This window comes from Scardinius erythrophthalmus (genome assembly GCF_964197995.2).
Source record: "Scardinius erythrophthalmus genome assembly, chromosome: 13".
Lineage (NCBI taxonomy): Eukaryota > Metazoa > Chordata > Actinopteri > Cypriniformes > Leuciscidae > Scardinius > Scardinius erythrophthalmus.
The window spans coordinates 27,632,000-27,648,030 of record NC_138233.1 but is presented as its reverse complement, the minus strand read 5'-3'; the positions used below and the strand labels follow the sequence as shown (position 1 = coordinate 27,648,030).

Sequence of the window (16,031 nt, the reverse complement as noted above, 5' to 3'; positions counted from 1 at the left end):
GTATCACCAGAAACTGCAAATCTGGTTTCTGTTAAGCAGTGAAGGACGGATAGTACTTGCATGCCGTGGTAAGAAAGATTGTTTCTCATTAGATGACTGCTGTTATCTGGTCTCATGTGATGTGAAAGCTCAAAACATGAATGTTCTCAGTCCGTTAAATTGGCTTCCTGTGTAAATTGCATAAGTGAAAGTAGATTTTTACAAATGTGAGTGGTGCTTGCCTGTGCAAAAGTGCTGTAGGTTAGTACAAGAGTATTACTTTCTTCAAAAAAAACAACAACAAAATATCCTACTGATCGAAAGTTTGTGTCTCATGTTTCTCTTTCATTGACGGTTGTTTTATCATAAGCCAGGTGGAATAAGTCTAATCACAGAAAAGTAATAGTATAACTTACTTGACTACATATAAGAGTATGTAATTGTAGTAATTGTAATTGTAGTAATTGACTACATATAAGAGTACAATAACTGCAATAAGAGTACTCTCTTCAATCAGCTTTACGATTCAAGGCAAGGCTTGACATTAACATTGAATTTTAGATATATACATTTTTCAATTGTAGTCTTTTAAAAAGGCATCTGAAATAATAAACTAAATGCAATGTAGTGTTGTGAAAAATATAGATTTTTCTATACACATCGACACTGAAATATCTGAAACATTCCCACAGATTTTGTGCTCACTCCCAAAGTGCGGCACATGAAGCTGTCAGTACTAATTTGAGTTCTTTTTTGCTGCTAATTGCACGTAAACTGTCAAATAAACACAAAATAATGTGCCAAAATGCCGGTCTTGGTGAGTATTCATGTAAACACAGTCAATGGGCCCTATCTTGCACCCAGCGCAATTGACTTTGTACACCGACGCATGTATCATTCCTATTTTGCACCCGCGCACAGCGGACTTTTCCCTCCACAGACGCACGTCGGTTAACTAAGAAATACACTTGCACTCCCGGGGGCGGTTCAGCGCAAAGAGGAGGCGTGTTCCGGCGCAAACGTTCCCTCATGCTTTTTGCAGGTTTAGAAAACAATTCCGCCACTGACCGAAAAAAACTAGTTTAAAGTCAGTTTCAAGTCGCATTGCACATGTTATTCAGATGCTATTTTAAGGGCGCATGCTTGGCTATAATCAATGTAGCGTGTGCACAACGCACATACACTTTGATTCTCTCATCTACACAGAAGCAGCAGTTTTCATTTTTGCAAATCTTAGACTACATTATTGCGATAGATAGATAGATAGATAGATAGATAGATAGATAGATAGATAGATAGATAGATAGATAGATAGATAGATAGATAGATTATCTGTTTAACCGAAGTTAATTTGGGTGTGTTTCTCCATCCCCAACGTCCCTGACGAGAACGCCGGTCTCCTCGGCTGTGAACCGCTCCTGGCAAATCCGCCGTTAAAATAGGAATTCGCTATAGAACAAGCGCTCCTGCTCTTAAAGGGAATGTGAGATGACGCTCTGATTGGTTTATTTCACGTTATGCCCAAACCACACCTATGAGTAATGAAGCTACTTCAAACCAACCCATTTTAGATTTGCGTCGGGCGCAAGAGTCATTTATCCCGCCGGTATAATAGCAACAGTGCCCGAGACCCGCCCACAAACTTACTTGCGTTTTGCGCTTGATACTTGCGTTTCAGATCGTTAAAATAGGGCCCATTATGTTTTAGTGGACACAAACAGAGAAAGAAAACACATGTGTAACAGTATAATGGATCAATGCGTCAGGTCTTTAAGTGACAGCAGCCTAACATTCCTGCTACCAAATTATGAGATAATACTAAAAATACCTATTGCAGTTTTTCCCCATGGTATCGATGTCAAAGTTGAGGCTAGTAACTTTGGAAAACCAGTAGTCACAGTGGCTGGCGAGCAAAAAACGTTAATGTCAAGCCCTGATTCAAGGTATTAAAAGTGTCATGTCTGTAGTTCTCAATGTAGAGTCTCTCTCAATAATACTATTAAGGGCTAGGGGTTTGGTCACCAAACAGGAAAAAAGTGACCAAGAGCATCTTGATTGTGCTTGAATTGTAAAAATGTTGTATTGCTGTTGAATGTGAACGTGAATATGAATGATATTTGGCTCAGCTGCTCTGTCTTTGTTAAGCAGTGTTTGGCAGACATGTTGAAGGTGTGAGCCAGATGGAACTCACTGATGATTTGGGTTTTTCTAATTTTGCTCTTGCGGATGTACTTTAGTACATTGTTTCCTTTTAATAGTAATTTCTGATTGTCTTCTGCACTATATTAACAAGTGTCAGTAGTACACTACAATGTTATTTTTTTAAATAACCATCAAAACATGCAAATTATAATTTTTATAGGTGGATGAGAGGTGCACAAAATTTGGGGTTCCTACACATTTTGGAAAATAGATGACTACTGTATATAATGCTAAAAATAATGCTGTATGAACCATTTATGTTTTGTTCTGAAAAATCTACAGAGAGGTTTGAAATTTGAGTCTGTAAAATATGGAATTTTGAAATGGAAAATGTGAAGGAACCCTGAAAAGTGTGCATAGTAAATAAACACTTTTTTTTACACAATATTTGCTCACAAATATCAAAAAATATCTTAAAACAGAAAGATGCTGCTGATGATCCCAAAATAGTTTATTTTAATAATTTCCTGTCATTTTCTACTACTTCTGTTTAATGCAAATGGTAAAAATGCGAAGCATAACTGTAACGGATGACAGACAGGATGTATATGCAACAACGCTCTTTATTGAAAACACACAGATGGTCAGAAACACAGCACACAGATGATCGCTAACTCAGCGGGACAGGTGGGCGGACACAAACGCTGATGGTGTGGTGACGCAGGGACCTCGGTGGGCAACAGGTGCTGGTGCAGTGATCCAGTGGTAATCCCTCGTGAAGTGCTAGATGAATCCGTGAAGAGTGCAGAAATCCAGGAAGACACGATGACGACAGGAAGATCCAAACGGCACGGGGAACACAGGAACAAGCACGGGAAACACACCAGGAAAACCACAACGATCTGACAACATGAGACACCAGTTACTGAGCTTATATAGGGACATACAATTGAAACCAGCTGGCGCTACTGATCACTGATAATCAGTGACCACGCCCACACACACACACAACAGCACGTTAGACGAGAGAGAGACAGTGAATTCATGAACCGTGACAGTACCCCCTCCCCTAGGAACGCCTCCTGGCGTTCCCCGACGGACTTACCTGTCGATTGTAATCATCGATAAGGGAGTGATCCAGAATGTCTCTAGCAGGAACCCAACTTCTCTCCTCCGGACCGTAACCTTCCCAGTCCACCAGGTACTGAAATCCGCGTCCCCTCCTTCTCGAGTCCAGAATACGGTTAACCGAATAAGTTGGTTCCCCATCTACGAGACGCGGCGGGGGGGGAACCGGGACTGGCGGATTAATGCGTGCCCAAAACACAGGTTTAATCTTTGACACATGAAAGGCGGGATGAATTCTCCGGTACGCAGGAGGAAGTTTGAGTCGGACTGTCACCGGACTAATGATCTTGGTGACAGGAAACGGGCCGATGAATTTGGGAGCAAGTTTATTAGAAACGGAACGGAGAGGAATGTTCTTGGTTGAAAGCCACACTTTTTGACCAACGACGTATACGGGAGGCTTCGACCGGTGGCGATCGGCCTTAGCCTTGGTGCGCGCCCCCACTTGGAGAAGAGTCTCACGGGCTCTAGTCCAAGTGTGGCGACACCTCTGGACGAAGGCGTGAGCGGAGGGGACCGCGACTTCGGATTCCGTACTAGCAAAAACTGGTGGCTGGTAACCTAAACTACATTCAAACGGAGTAAGGCCCGTGGATGACACTGGTAATGAATTGTGGGCGTACTCCACCATAGAGAGTTGTTGGCTCCAGGAGGAAGGATTCTTGGAAACCAAACATCGCAACACTCTCTCCAGATCTTGGTTGGCTCTCTCCGTTTGACCATTGCTCTGAGGATGAAACCCCGAAGAGAGACTGACAGTCGCCCCCAGTAACTTACAAAATTCTTGCCAAAATTTGGACACAAATTGGGGACCCCTGTCGGAAACCACGTCCATCGGGAGGCCATGTAAGCGAAAGACGTGATCTATGACAGTTACCGCTGTTTCCTTGGCTGAGGGTAATTTGGGCAAGGGAATAAAATGAGCCGCCTTCGAGAACCGGTCCACGACAGTCAAAACGACCGTCTTGCCCTGGGAGGGCGGGAGGGCGGTAATAAAATCTAGCGCAATGTGGGACCAGGGTCTCGAAGGGACAGACAGCGGTTGGAGTAACCCATCCGGGGGTCGATTGGAAGTCTTACCAGTGGCACAAACTGAGCAAGCCAAAACAAAACTGCGGATGTCGCGAGCCATTAATGGCCACCAGAATCGTTGCCTAACCAAAAAACTGGTGCGATTTACCCCTGGATGACATGCTATGCTGGAACAATGACCCCACTGAATGACGTCGGACCGACACCCCTCTGGCACAAACAAACGATTCGGTGGGCAATCGGGCGGAGGCGTTACCCCTTCTAAGGCCTTCATGACCTTCGATTCGACCTCCCATCTGAGAGTGGAGACCACTAATGTCTCGGGTAAAATACACTCGGGAGTAGACGGGCGTTCGGATTGGTCAAAAATACGAGATAAGGAATCGGGTTTGATGTTTTTGGAACCCGGGCGGTACGAAAGAGAAAAATCAAAACGTCCGAAAAAAAGTGCCCACCGAGCCTGCCTAGAGTTGAGTCTTTTGGCGGTTCTGATATATTCTAGGTTCTTATGATCGGTCCATACGATAAAAGGTACCCCTGACCCTTCTAACCAGTGACGCCACTCTTCCAGTGCTAACTTGACTGCCAACAATTCTCTATTACCAATGTCATAGTTACGTTCGGCAGGTGATAAACGATGAGACAAAAACGCGCAAGGATGCATCTTGTCGTCTGTGGAAGAACGTTGGGAAAGAACTGCTCCTACCCCCACCTCTGACGCGTCGACCTCCACCACGAACTGACGTGATGGATCAGGGGCAACGAGGATGGGAGCCGAAACGAAGCGGCTTTTCAGTTTGGCGAATACAGCTTCCGCTGTATCGGACCACCTGAACGTCGTTCTGGGGGAGGTCAAGGCAGTCAGAGGCGCGGCTAGTTGGCTGAAATTGCGAATAAAACGCCGATAAAAATTGGCAAACCCCAGAAACCTCTGCAGGGCCTTACGGGAATCTGGACTTGGCCAATCTATCACAGCCTTAACCTTGTCAGGATCCATACGCATTCCCTCAGACGAGACGATGTGCCCTAGAAAAGGAACAGACTGTGCATGAAAAACGCATTTCTCCGCCTTGACAAAAAGCCCATTCTCTAGCAACCTCTGAAGCACTCGTCTGACGTGCTGAACGTGTTCCTGGAGAGAAGATGAAAAAATCAATATGTCATCCAGGTAGACATATATGAACTGGTCAACCATATCTCTCAGCACGTCATTGACGAGTGCCTGGAAGACCGCTGGGGAGTTGGACAGCCCGAAGGGCATGACCAAGTATTCAAAGTGCCCCCTGGGGGTATTGAACGCGGTCTTCCATTCATCCCCCTCCCTGATGCGGACCAAATGATAAGCGTTACGTAAATCCAATTTTGTGAAGATGGATGCTCCCTGTAACCGCTCGAAGGCTGAAGACATCAGCGGCAAAGGATAAGTATTCTTTACCGTGATGTTGTTCAACCCTCGGTAATCAATGCACGGTCGCAGAGATCCATCCTTCTTCCCCACAAAAAAGAACCCCGCCCCCGCTGGAGATGAGGAAGGTCTAATGAATTTGGATGCTAGAGAATCAGAAATATATTTCTCCATAGCCTCCCTTTCTGGAACAGAAAGTGAATATAACTTGCCCTTAGGCGGAGACTCACCTGGCACTAAGTCTATGGCACAGTCATAGGGACGATGTGGAGGGAGAGAAGCAGCACGAGACTTACTGAACACTTCTCTCAGGTCCTGGTACTCCCCGGGCACGTTAGACAAATTCACCGCCTCCTCCTGGAAAACAGACACAGGTACAGACGAACACGCAGACACAAGACATGACTCATGACATGTATTACTCCACATAGAAACAGAATTGTGACCCCAATCGACTCTGGGATTATGTAATGTGAGCCAAGGATGTCCGAGTACGATGGGTGCGAGAGGTGAGTTCATGAGGTGGAATGATATTGTCTCTGTGTGGTTGCCAGAAGAGATGAGAGTGATGGGTTCAGTAATGTGTGAAATGTCAGGAAGTGGTTGTCCATTAAGAGCCTTGACAGAGATCTTGTACGGAAGAGGGGAAATCGGAATGCGAAGATGATGAGCCAGTTCTGAGTCCATAAAATTACCTTCTGCCCCCGAATCCAGTAAAGCCTTGGTGTCGTGAGTGTGGGTTGCCCACCTTAGTCTTACCGGAAGGAGAGTAGCTGATGATGGTGATGATGAGGTCTTCTTGGCGGAGATCCCACCCGATAGTAGCCTCGTTGTTACTACCGGGCTTGATCTTTTAACGGGCACGAGTGGATGAAGTGACCCGCCTTCCCGCAGTACAGGCACAGTCCTTGGGACCTCCGCCGTTCTCTCTCCTCCCGGGAAAGCCGAGCTCTACCCACCTGCATGGGCTCGGGATCACACACGGGACTGACCGTGTCCAGGTTCTCCAAACGCGGGTTCTCCATACCGCGAAACGGAGGGTTCTGTTGGAAGCGACCCATTCTGCTCAATCGAGCATCCACTCGCAACGCCAGCTCAATGAGTCCATTTAGACTGCGTGGAAGGTCCAGCATGTAGATTTCCCTCTGGACACGGTCAGCCAACCCATGCAGGAAATGATCCCACTGCGCCTCCTCGTTCCATCGGCACTCTGCAGCCAGGGTGCGGAACCGGATGGAATATTCCGACACCGAGCCGTTACCTTGGCGGAGATCGGCGAGTAGTCTGGCCGCCTCCCTACCCGCCACCGCATGATCGAAGACCCTCTTCATCTCCTCGGAGAGTGCCTGGAACGAGGCGCAGCATGGATCTTGATTCTCCCACACTGCCGTTCCCCAGAGAGCCGCCTTGCCGGACAACAGTGTCAGCACGAATGCCACCTTCGACTGTTCTTGACTGAACGTCAGTGGCTGTAATGAAAAGTGCATAGAACATCGGGTCAAAAATGCTCTGCAAAACTCCGGGTCACCTGAATATCCCTCTGGTGTCGGTAGTCTCGGTTCGCGCTGCTGGGACGGCTCTGGTGGATTGGGCTGAACGGGCAGTGTGGGCGGCGCAGTGGGAACTCTTAGCTGTTGGAGTTGTTGGGTGAGCTCGGACACCTGCGTCACAAGCGCTTGGACCGCCCGACCTGTATTGGAGATGCTCTCTTCCTGGGTGTCCATTCTCGCGATGCTTCGAGTCGCAAACTCGTCCCAATTCGTGGCGCCTGCTACATCCATGGTAGGTCAGATCGTTCTGTAACGGATGACAGACAGGATGTATATGCAACAACGCTCTTTATTGAAAACACACAGATGGTCAGAAACACAGCACACAGATGATCGCTAACTCAGCGGGACAGGTGGGCGGACACAAACGCTGATGGTGTGGTGACGCAGGGACCTCGGTGGGCAACAGGTGCTGGTGCAGTGATCCAGTGGTAATCCCTCGTGAAGTGCTAGATGAATCCGTGAAGAGTGCAGAAATCCAGGAAGACACGATGACGACAGGAAGATCCAAACGGCACGGGGAACACAGGAACAAGCACGGGAAACACACCAGGAAAACCACAACGATCTGACAACATGAGACACCAGTTACTGAGCTTATATAGGGACATACAATTGAAACCAGCTGGCGCTACTGATCACTGATAATCAGTGACCACGCCCACACACACACACAACAGCACGTTAGACGAGAGAGAGACAGTGAATTCATGAACCGTGACAATAACAGAGGGTTTAGCAGAGACTATGGAACATAATTATATTTAGCTGTTACTGTCACATGACTTGTTGCTTAAATTTAAAAGATAACACATTTGAAGGTCTGATATGAAGAGTATCACATCACAACACACAGTCATGAACTTAACAGACGCCCTGCACAAAACCCTGGAGTTTTGAGTTAAAAATATTTGGCATTTTCCTCTTTTGTTATATTGATGAAAGAAACCCGCTTTAACCTAACATCACAGGAAGTGGATGGTGGAATGAGTACAGGAAGTGGTACAAGAGAGGGTGTGAGTGTTGACAGAATGCCAGATGTTTTAGGTTACGACAGTGTATGGATGAAAAGGAGGATGGGTAAAGATAAATACTTACACAAGTTAGATTAAAACCATTGCATGTCTCTTAATTGAATTGAAACTATGTGGCATGCAAAATATAAAACTAATGCTTTGTAGACCTTGTGTAGCCTCACCCCTTTTCAGTGCTGCATTCATTGTGTTCTGTCTTCTGGTTTGTATGTCCACAGAATGAAGGTCTTACCTATTTATGAATGAAATGCTTATTTTAAAATAATATTTGTTATGACATCTGCTTTGAACATTACAATGCTCATGATAACTTTCATTAGCTCTACAATAAGTACATTTACTTCACCATTTACTAACCTGTCGACAGCGATGCCATAGAAATGTACAGTACAGAGCTACAAAAACACAAAATTCTAAAGATGCACTCTTCTTTCTCTGGTGCATAAGGTCTATAGGCACTATTAAAATAAAGGGCTTTGAAAATGGCTTTACATAGGTCATTGTAATAGTTGCTTGCCATCAATAGAGAAGAGAACCAGTCAAGCAATCATATATCCTGCCCTAATTAAACTGGAATAATCCTTGTCAAATTGATGCATGTCAAACTAGACTGCAAATTGCCTCCACATCCTGTTGGGCCGTTCCCTCCGCCTGGAGCTTCAGCCGTCTGTCATAGATACTGTTTGAGAGTTTCCTCCTTGAGAGCTGGAGGTGTTCCAGAGGAGAGTCTGATCCAGGATTAGGCTGTAGTCACTCGTCAGGATAAACACTGAGGCCTCAGCTGGTCTGGAGTCTGTTTTGGGCTGCTGCTAGTATCAGCAAGTCTGGTACTGCAGATATAAGGGATCCACTGGAGTGACTCGGCTCCAGTGTTGTAATCTAAATGAGTCAGCGTTAAATGAGTCTTATCACCAACACCTCCTGTGTGTCCTTGGGTGTAGTAGACACACTCTTATGAAGGACAATATAGACAAACAAATGAAGACGGACCTAAACAGTCTCCATTTTCTCTAATGATTAATTACTTGAATTACTTTATATATAAATATACAGTTATTCAACCCCCATTGCAAATCAGGTTTATTGTCAAAATGTACAGACTTTCAGCTGTTTGCATTGAACAAATCAGACAAAAGTAAAAGAAATAGCTCAACAGTTTTTTAAGTTTTTTAAGTTTTTCTTATTTCCCCAAATTCAACTGAAAATGCAACTTTTAATGACTTCTGCAGTCTCAGAATTATTCAATCCCTTCATGGCAACTTGGCAAGCATCTTTAGTACTTAGGAGCCTTTTGCTGTTATGACCTGCTGCAAACAAGATGTAGCCTATAACCAGACACCGGCTTTTTCCTCACCAGTGTTTCTGAGGAATCTTAGCCCATTCTTCATGAGCCTCCAGTTCAGTAATTTTCTTGGGTTTGTGTGTATATATAAGTATAATTTACATATAAGAAATTATTTAGCCTAACCCTCATTGCAAATCAGGTTTTTTGGAAAAATGTATAGATGTCCAGTTGCTTGGAATGAACACATCAAAGAAAAATAATTTAAATATGTGTAATAGTACGCTATTTATTATACTATATAATATATTATACTATATAATACCATATATTATATATATTATACTGTATATTATAGTAATTCAAGCAGTTACTCATAATGGTTGATAACATGTTGATATGAAGTTATGGTGTAAAACATTGGTCGTCCAGATAAAATTCCAGGCAAAAATAAGGAAATTGAATGGGGACTGATGTTGTTGAAAGCACCATAAAAATTTCACATTTTAAAACACATTATGTCATTAAGTTGTTGTTTTTTTTACTGTATTTTGGTTTCTTTCCTACACATATATGTGTATTCAGCTCAACAGTTTATTTTTGTCAAATGGAAGAGAACAGCCCAGGAAGTTTGCTAAATTTCTTGGTTAAGGTGTGGGAACATTAGCTAAATTTAGGCAAAATTTTTAAATAAAAAATGGTTCATTCATCATCTATAGCTTAGCAATGTATAAAGCACAGCTTACACAGAAGTCACTTTCAAAAGTGAGCTTTCTGAAAATGTGCATGACTATCCAGAACATGAGCGAATCTGTGTAGGGAACATTTTCGCCCTTCACACAAAACTCTGATAAAAGAAAAAAGGTCAAATTGGTTTGGAACATCATGAAATTGAATAAATAATGGCTGATTTTTCTATTTTTAATGAACTGTCCTCCTTATGTGTGTACACTCTGAAAAATGCTGGGTTGTTTCAACCGGTGTTTGGGTCAAATATGGACAAACCCCAACCGCTGGATTCAGTTTTTTAATTGAAACGGTTGGATTTGTCCATATTTGACCTGAACGTGTTGAAACAACCCAGCATTTTTAGATAGTAGGTTATGAGATTCAGATTTATGGTTCCATTCTAGGTCGCAAACCTCACATTCAGCTGCACATCAGTAGTAGTGTCCAACCATTTATCTGACAGACCTTTTTTTCCTCAACAGCAATTGTGACATCATGGCCTCGGGATCTCCAGACGTCACAGATGCTACTGAACCATCAGATGCAGGAGAAGAGTGTTCAGGTAATGTTCAAGTCCCGTTCAGTGCATTATCATCCAAGAGAACAAAGAGAATGTCATAATTTTTTCCTCATGTAGAGATCATACATGAAGAATTAGGACACTCTACTCAATGAAGTGATACAAGATGTTAGTTCTCACTGACAGGAAGCCATGTAGCACACAGACAAAGCCAACATTTGCCTCTCCGATACGAGCATGCTTTCCGCTGTCCGACATTTGACCTTTCTCTCCAGTTTAGTGTGGGAATGAGGAAGCTCAGACTGCTAGAGTCAGATCCTGAAGTACAGACAGCGGGCCTATGTGGGGATGTGGATTAGCCATTTCCTTGCAAAGCAGGGTGCTTGCAAAGCATCCATAATCTCCTCTATCGGATTGTGGGTCTCTCTAAGTCCATTAAGTTCAAGAGTTAGCCAATGTCAGTGTGTATAGGAGGTGTTAGACTTGTACAGATTTATCACAGGATACTGGTAATTGATCCATGACCAGGGTCACATTAATTACACTAATGGCTGTTACCTTACACATGACATGAGTGAAAGGATCTAAAAATAGTCATGTCAGTCAATAGTCAAAAATTAAAAAAATTAGTGTCATCTGAATCTTTTTCTTTTGAAAAAATCATTCAGATTCACTCTATTATTTGTTCAATAACTCTTCCTGTAGGCTTCTTTATTATACACGTTAAAAGTATTTTTATAATTGGCGATCCAAAAATAGAGGCTAGATTTTAGATTTAGACTCTATCTTCTGAATCAGTTCACCAAAAAAGCTCATTCAGATTCATTCTTTGATTCATTCAATAACCCTTCCTGTAGACTACATTAATAGAGGCTAGATTTTACTACAGTCTCAAATCTTCTGAATCAGTTCACTAAAACAGCTCATTCAGATTCATTCAGATTCAAATGTTCTGAATCAGTTCGCCAAAACAAAAAAGTTAATTTAGATTCATTCACTAACCCATCTTGTAGGCTACATTATTTCACCTTTCAGTTATTATATTGCACTTTGAGTATATTTGCTCATCCAAAGGTACATGCAAATTGTTGGAACATTTATTCTTGCAAGTGATTCAAGTTATCTGAATTAATTCACCAAAAAAAGCTTATTCAGATTCAGTAACAATTGCTGTAGTAGTTTTTTTTTTTCACTTTCACAAACTCAGTCATAAATATGTTCAGTAGGTTCATCTATTCTAATCAATAATATCCTCCTTTAAAATCAACACTAAGGCTGTTTGCTTACGCTGTGTTCAATCTTTGAAGGCAGAAAAAGCAATCACATCTCTGCTACAAGGGAGAGACTTGAATGGAAAATATGAGTCATTGTAGTGAACGGAACTGCATGGCTCACTTAAAAGATTCATTCGTTCACGACCAAACCTAGTCAAATAGATGCAGTGCAGATCCTGGGAAAAAGACAGGTCTAGTATATTAAAAGTTAATATTAAATTTGATACTAATCTGAATATTATTTAATGTACCGTTATTTTGACAAAGATAAAGCTGATTTATAATAATCTGCTAGTGATGTACTAGCATAAACAATTGTATTGTACATCCCTGAAATAAAGCCACGCCGCAAACAATGCACTTTTTTCCCTTATGTACTTGGACATACTGAGGCTCTGTTCTTAGAAGGGAATATTTAGCATCCCTCACTGTGTAATCAAATAACCGAGCTTTGAGTGGTTTATAAGAGACTGTGAGATCTCTTTCTCTGTGCGTTGTTTACTGCCTTTAGATGGGCCACAGCTGGAGACTGTAGGCTTTGCCAGTAGAGCTGTATCATGTGAATCTCCCCGAGACGAGAGAGAGAGAGAGAGACAGGATGTCAGGCAGAAAGGGAACACCAATACACAAAGCCTTAAGTCATAATCTAGACTCCTCAAAGACTGTGTGTTGAGTTGTTGAGTTGAGTTTAGTTGAGTTTAGTTGAGTTGAGTTTAGTTGAGTTGAGTTGAGTTGAGTTGAGTTGAGTTGAGTTGTTGAGTTGAGTTGTTGAGTTGAGTTGTTGAGTTGAGTTGTTGAGCTGAATTGAGTTGAGTTGAGTTGTTGAGTTGAGTTTTTGAGCTGAATTGAGTTGAGTTGTTTAGTTGTTGAGTTGAGTTGTTGAGCTGAATTGAATTGAGTTGAGTTGAGTTGAGTGAATGCTGTTGCAAAACCTAGCGAGACAGGTTTTTTAAGGGATCATCTGCAAATCTCATGACAATTCCAAAAGGTGTAGGCAGCAACATGTCTAAAATACCTTATTTTGGCCTAGTCTCATGTATCCTTCATAAAGAAGGCAATTGAAGAAAGAGAAAAGAAGTGTGGCGGAATTAAGCATTTAATTAAATTAGACTATTTTATCCTTTTTGTGTGTGTGCTACTGCATGTGTTTGTGAGACTATCATTTTATTAGCCAAATTCTATTTGAATTAGCTGTGATTGGAGTCAGTGGCTGATAGGATGAACAGATCTGGCATGCTCAAAGGAGTCAAATGAGGATTTTCTAAAGTTATTTTTAAAAATCACCCCACAACAGAAGGCAAGCTAGCACTGAGAATTGTTTGTTCTCAGTAGAATGAATGACTCACTAATAAAGGTTGCCATCCCAGTATTGTTCACACAGCTGTACTTTTTTTTAAAAATACTGGCTCTTTCACTTGAATGAGAATGACCTTTTAATGTTTGTTTTGGCTTTTAGAAGCCTTTCTGGGTCTTAACCTTTGGCATGAATAAAATTAGTTTATGATCTAATTGTTAAAATAGCAGCTAGATTTTGGCTGGTTCCCGAAAGCTTAGGCTGCTGACTTATTGCCTTGCTGCCTAATGGCAATGACTTTGCATGCAGCGTTTGCGCACCGTATAAAACCTAATAAAACTGATTTCAGTTCACGCTTCCAATGCCCTGTTTACACCTGGTATTAAAATGAGTTTTGGTCGATCAGATCACTAGTAGATGGAGACAAATTTCCGTTTGCACCTGGTGTTTTAATCTGTCTCTTTTGTCCACTTTCAACCACTTCTGTCCTGATTTCTTCAAGGTGAAGGTCTATGGGTGGGTAAATGTATGGGCTTTTTCAGATCTTTCGATCTAAAGGATGAAATAAGCTTGCGCAATTTACATATGAACAAAGCCAAAGACAACAGGAAAACATACAGGACTCGGCTCTTTAAGCTTTTGTTTCTGCTCTGACAGCCACAAGACCAGCCGAATGCTGTGACTGGGTGTTAGAAATCAGGAATGGTGAGAACATTGTGCTTGGTACTTTTTTCGTCTTCAAACTAAACTTGGGTCTTCAGCTGACAAAGATTAAATCCCGTCTGGCTAGAGCGCTTCCCATAATGTTTAAGCATTAGGTCAGTAGGTGGAGAGCAGAGGGTCTTTTGTGGCTGTTTGAACTCATTCGATCACATGAGCATTTACGCTATGAAAGCTATGTTAAATGCGTCTTCGACTACCTCTGGAAATGGTTGAAAGTGGACGAGCTCAAAACGTTTTAGACCCCGTTTACACCTGTATTTAGCGTCATCCACTTGTGATCCGATCGACCAAAGCGCATCTTAATACCAGGTGTACACTGGGCCTGAGGCAACGTAACTTTAATGATCTACCACAAAATGGAGCGAGCTCGGGTGATTACTAAGAACATATTTAATTACTTTAATAGTAATTTCTCTCTAGAAATTACATCAAAAGTGGAAAAAGTGGAAAAAACACAAACTGACCACCAACCGCAACTTTCAGAGGCAATATTCAGCTCGACTGTCACAGAATTGAAAGCACAGGATTGTGGGATATCAAAGGCAGCGAAGGATGCCTATGCTGCCTTCAAAAATCTACCAGATGAAGGTATCTCAGGAGACAGGAAGTGAAGTTAACATTGTTTTCGGACATGTCTTGATGCCTTGCTACCTCCGAAGGCAGCATTTTTAAGCTTTTGGCTTAAGCCAGTGAATTAGCAACTGTTCCTATGGACTGCTGTACATAAGCTAAACAGCATATTGGAATGGTCAAAGCCAGATTGTAAACACTCGAGCGCAAGTTTACTGCAACCTACACTGAAAAATAAGAGTTTTTTTTTTGTTTTTTTTGTACAATTATATAAACATTCTTAAGTCAAGATACATTTACTTGAGATGCAAAATGATGACATTAAGTCTTGTTTTCTGAAAAATGTATCAAAATGAAGTGAGTTTACACTTAAAACAAGACAATCTGCCAATGGGGTCAGAAAAAAATAAAACTGAACTCAAAGGGAAAACAAGATTAATTCTCTGACCCCACTGGCAAATATTGTATTTTGATAATTTTTTATTTTCTTTATGTTTCTCATGTAAATGTATCCAAGAATGTTTAGATATTTGTACTGGAAAACAAGACAAACATACTAAGTAAGAAATTAATTATTATTTATTCACACCACATGTTACATTTACATTTATGCATTTGGCAGATGCTTTTATCCAAAGCAACTTACATTGCATTTCAAGCAATTGCATTTACATTCTTATCAGTTCTTGCTTTCCCTGGGAATCAGACCCATGACCTTGGCGTTACAAGCGCCAACACTCTACTGTTTGAGCTACAGGAAAGTCTGTAGCATTATGTAACATCTATATCTGCAATACACACTGGCAGCTCATTTTCACTGGGTTTAATTTATCATTATTATTAGATGATTTTTTGGTAAATAAAAAAAAGAGTATTAGTTAAATCTCTTATAAATATACATGTTAGTCATCAGAAAACCTTAAAACCATAGGCTGCACAGTTTTTATAAAATTCATTGATTTGTTAGTGTGAATGATGAGCAGCATCTGAAATGTTGACTTGACTGGAACATGCATTGTCTAGGTATAGATATCTATGATAAAAACAAGAATGTTTTTGTATTAAATTCAACTGCATCATTGAATAACTCAGAAATCACATGATTTAACACTAAGGGCCAGATTTAGCTCGCGCCAGCGCAAACCCTCTTCTGGCGTTAAAAACTACCGTCAGGATTTACTAAAGACGCGCAGTGAAGAATTAGCGCTGAAAAGTCGTGGACAGTTATTATTGCGGCTGAGCTTATTGCATATGCATTTGTAGGAGTTTCCCTTTCAGACGCAAAATTTATGGGAGGAGAGTATTTAAATGAATCACGCAAGGTGATTTACTAAGGTTTGTGCTTGTCAATTTACTGGTATTTGTGCCA

The 16,031-nt window shown here is 41.9% G+C and overlaps 1 protein-coding gene across 8 annotated transcripts in view; it reads left to right on the top strand.

Moving 5' to 3' along the window:
* LOC308700934 (uncharacterized protein) overlaps positions 1-16,031 on the top strand; it is a 52,708-nt gene that overhangs the window by 17,497 nt on the left and 19,180 nt on the right. For 7 of the 8 annotated variants that reach the window (XM_081382849.1, XM_081382846.1, XM_081382852.1 and 4 more), the window contains one exon: positions 10,764-10,843. In XM_081382849.1, the coding sequence (XP_081238975.1) occupies positions 10,777-10,843 (67 nt within the window). In that variant the 5' untranslated portion in view covers positions 10,764-10,776. Of the gene's footprint in view, positions 1-8,066; positions 8,253-10,763; positions 10,844-16,031 lie in introns of those variants that run through there. The other variant, XM_081382850.1, reaches the window with a different exon arrangement.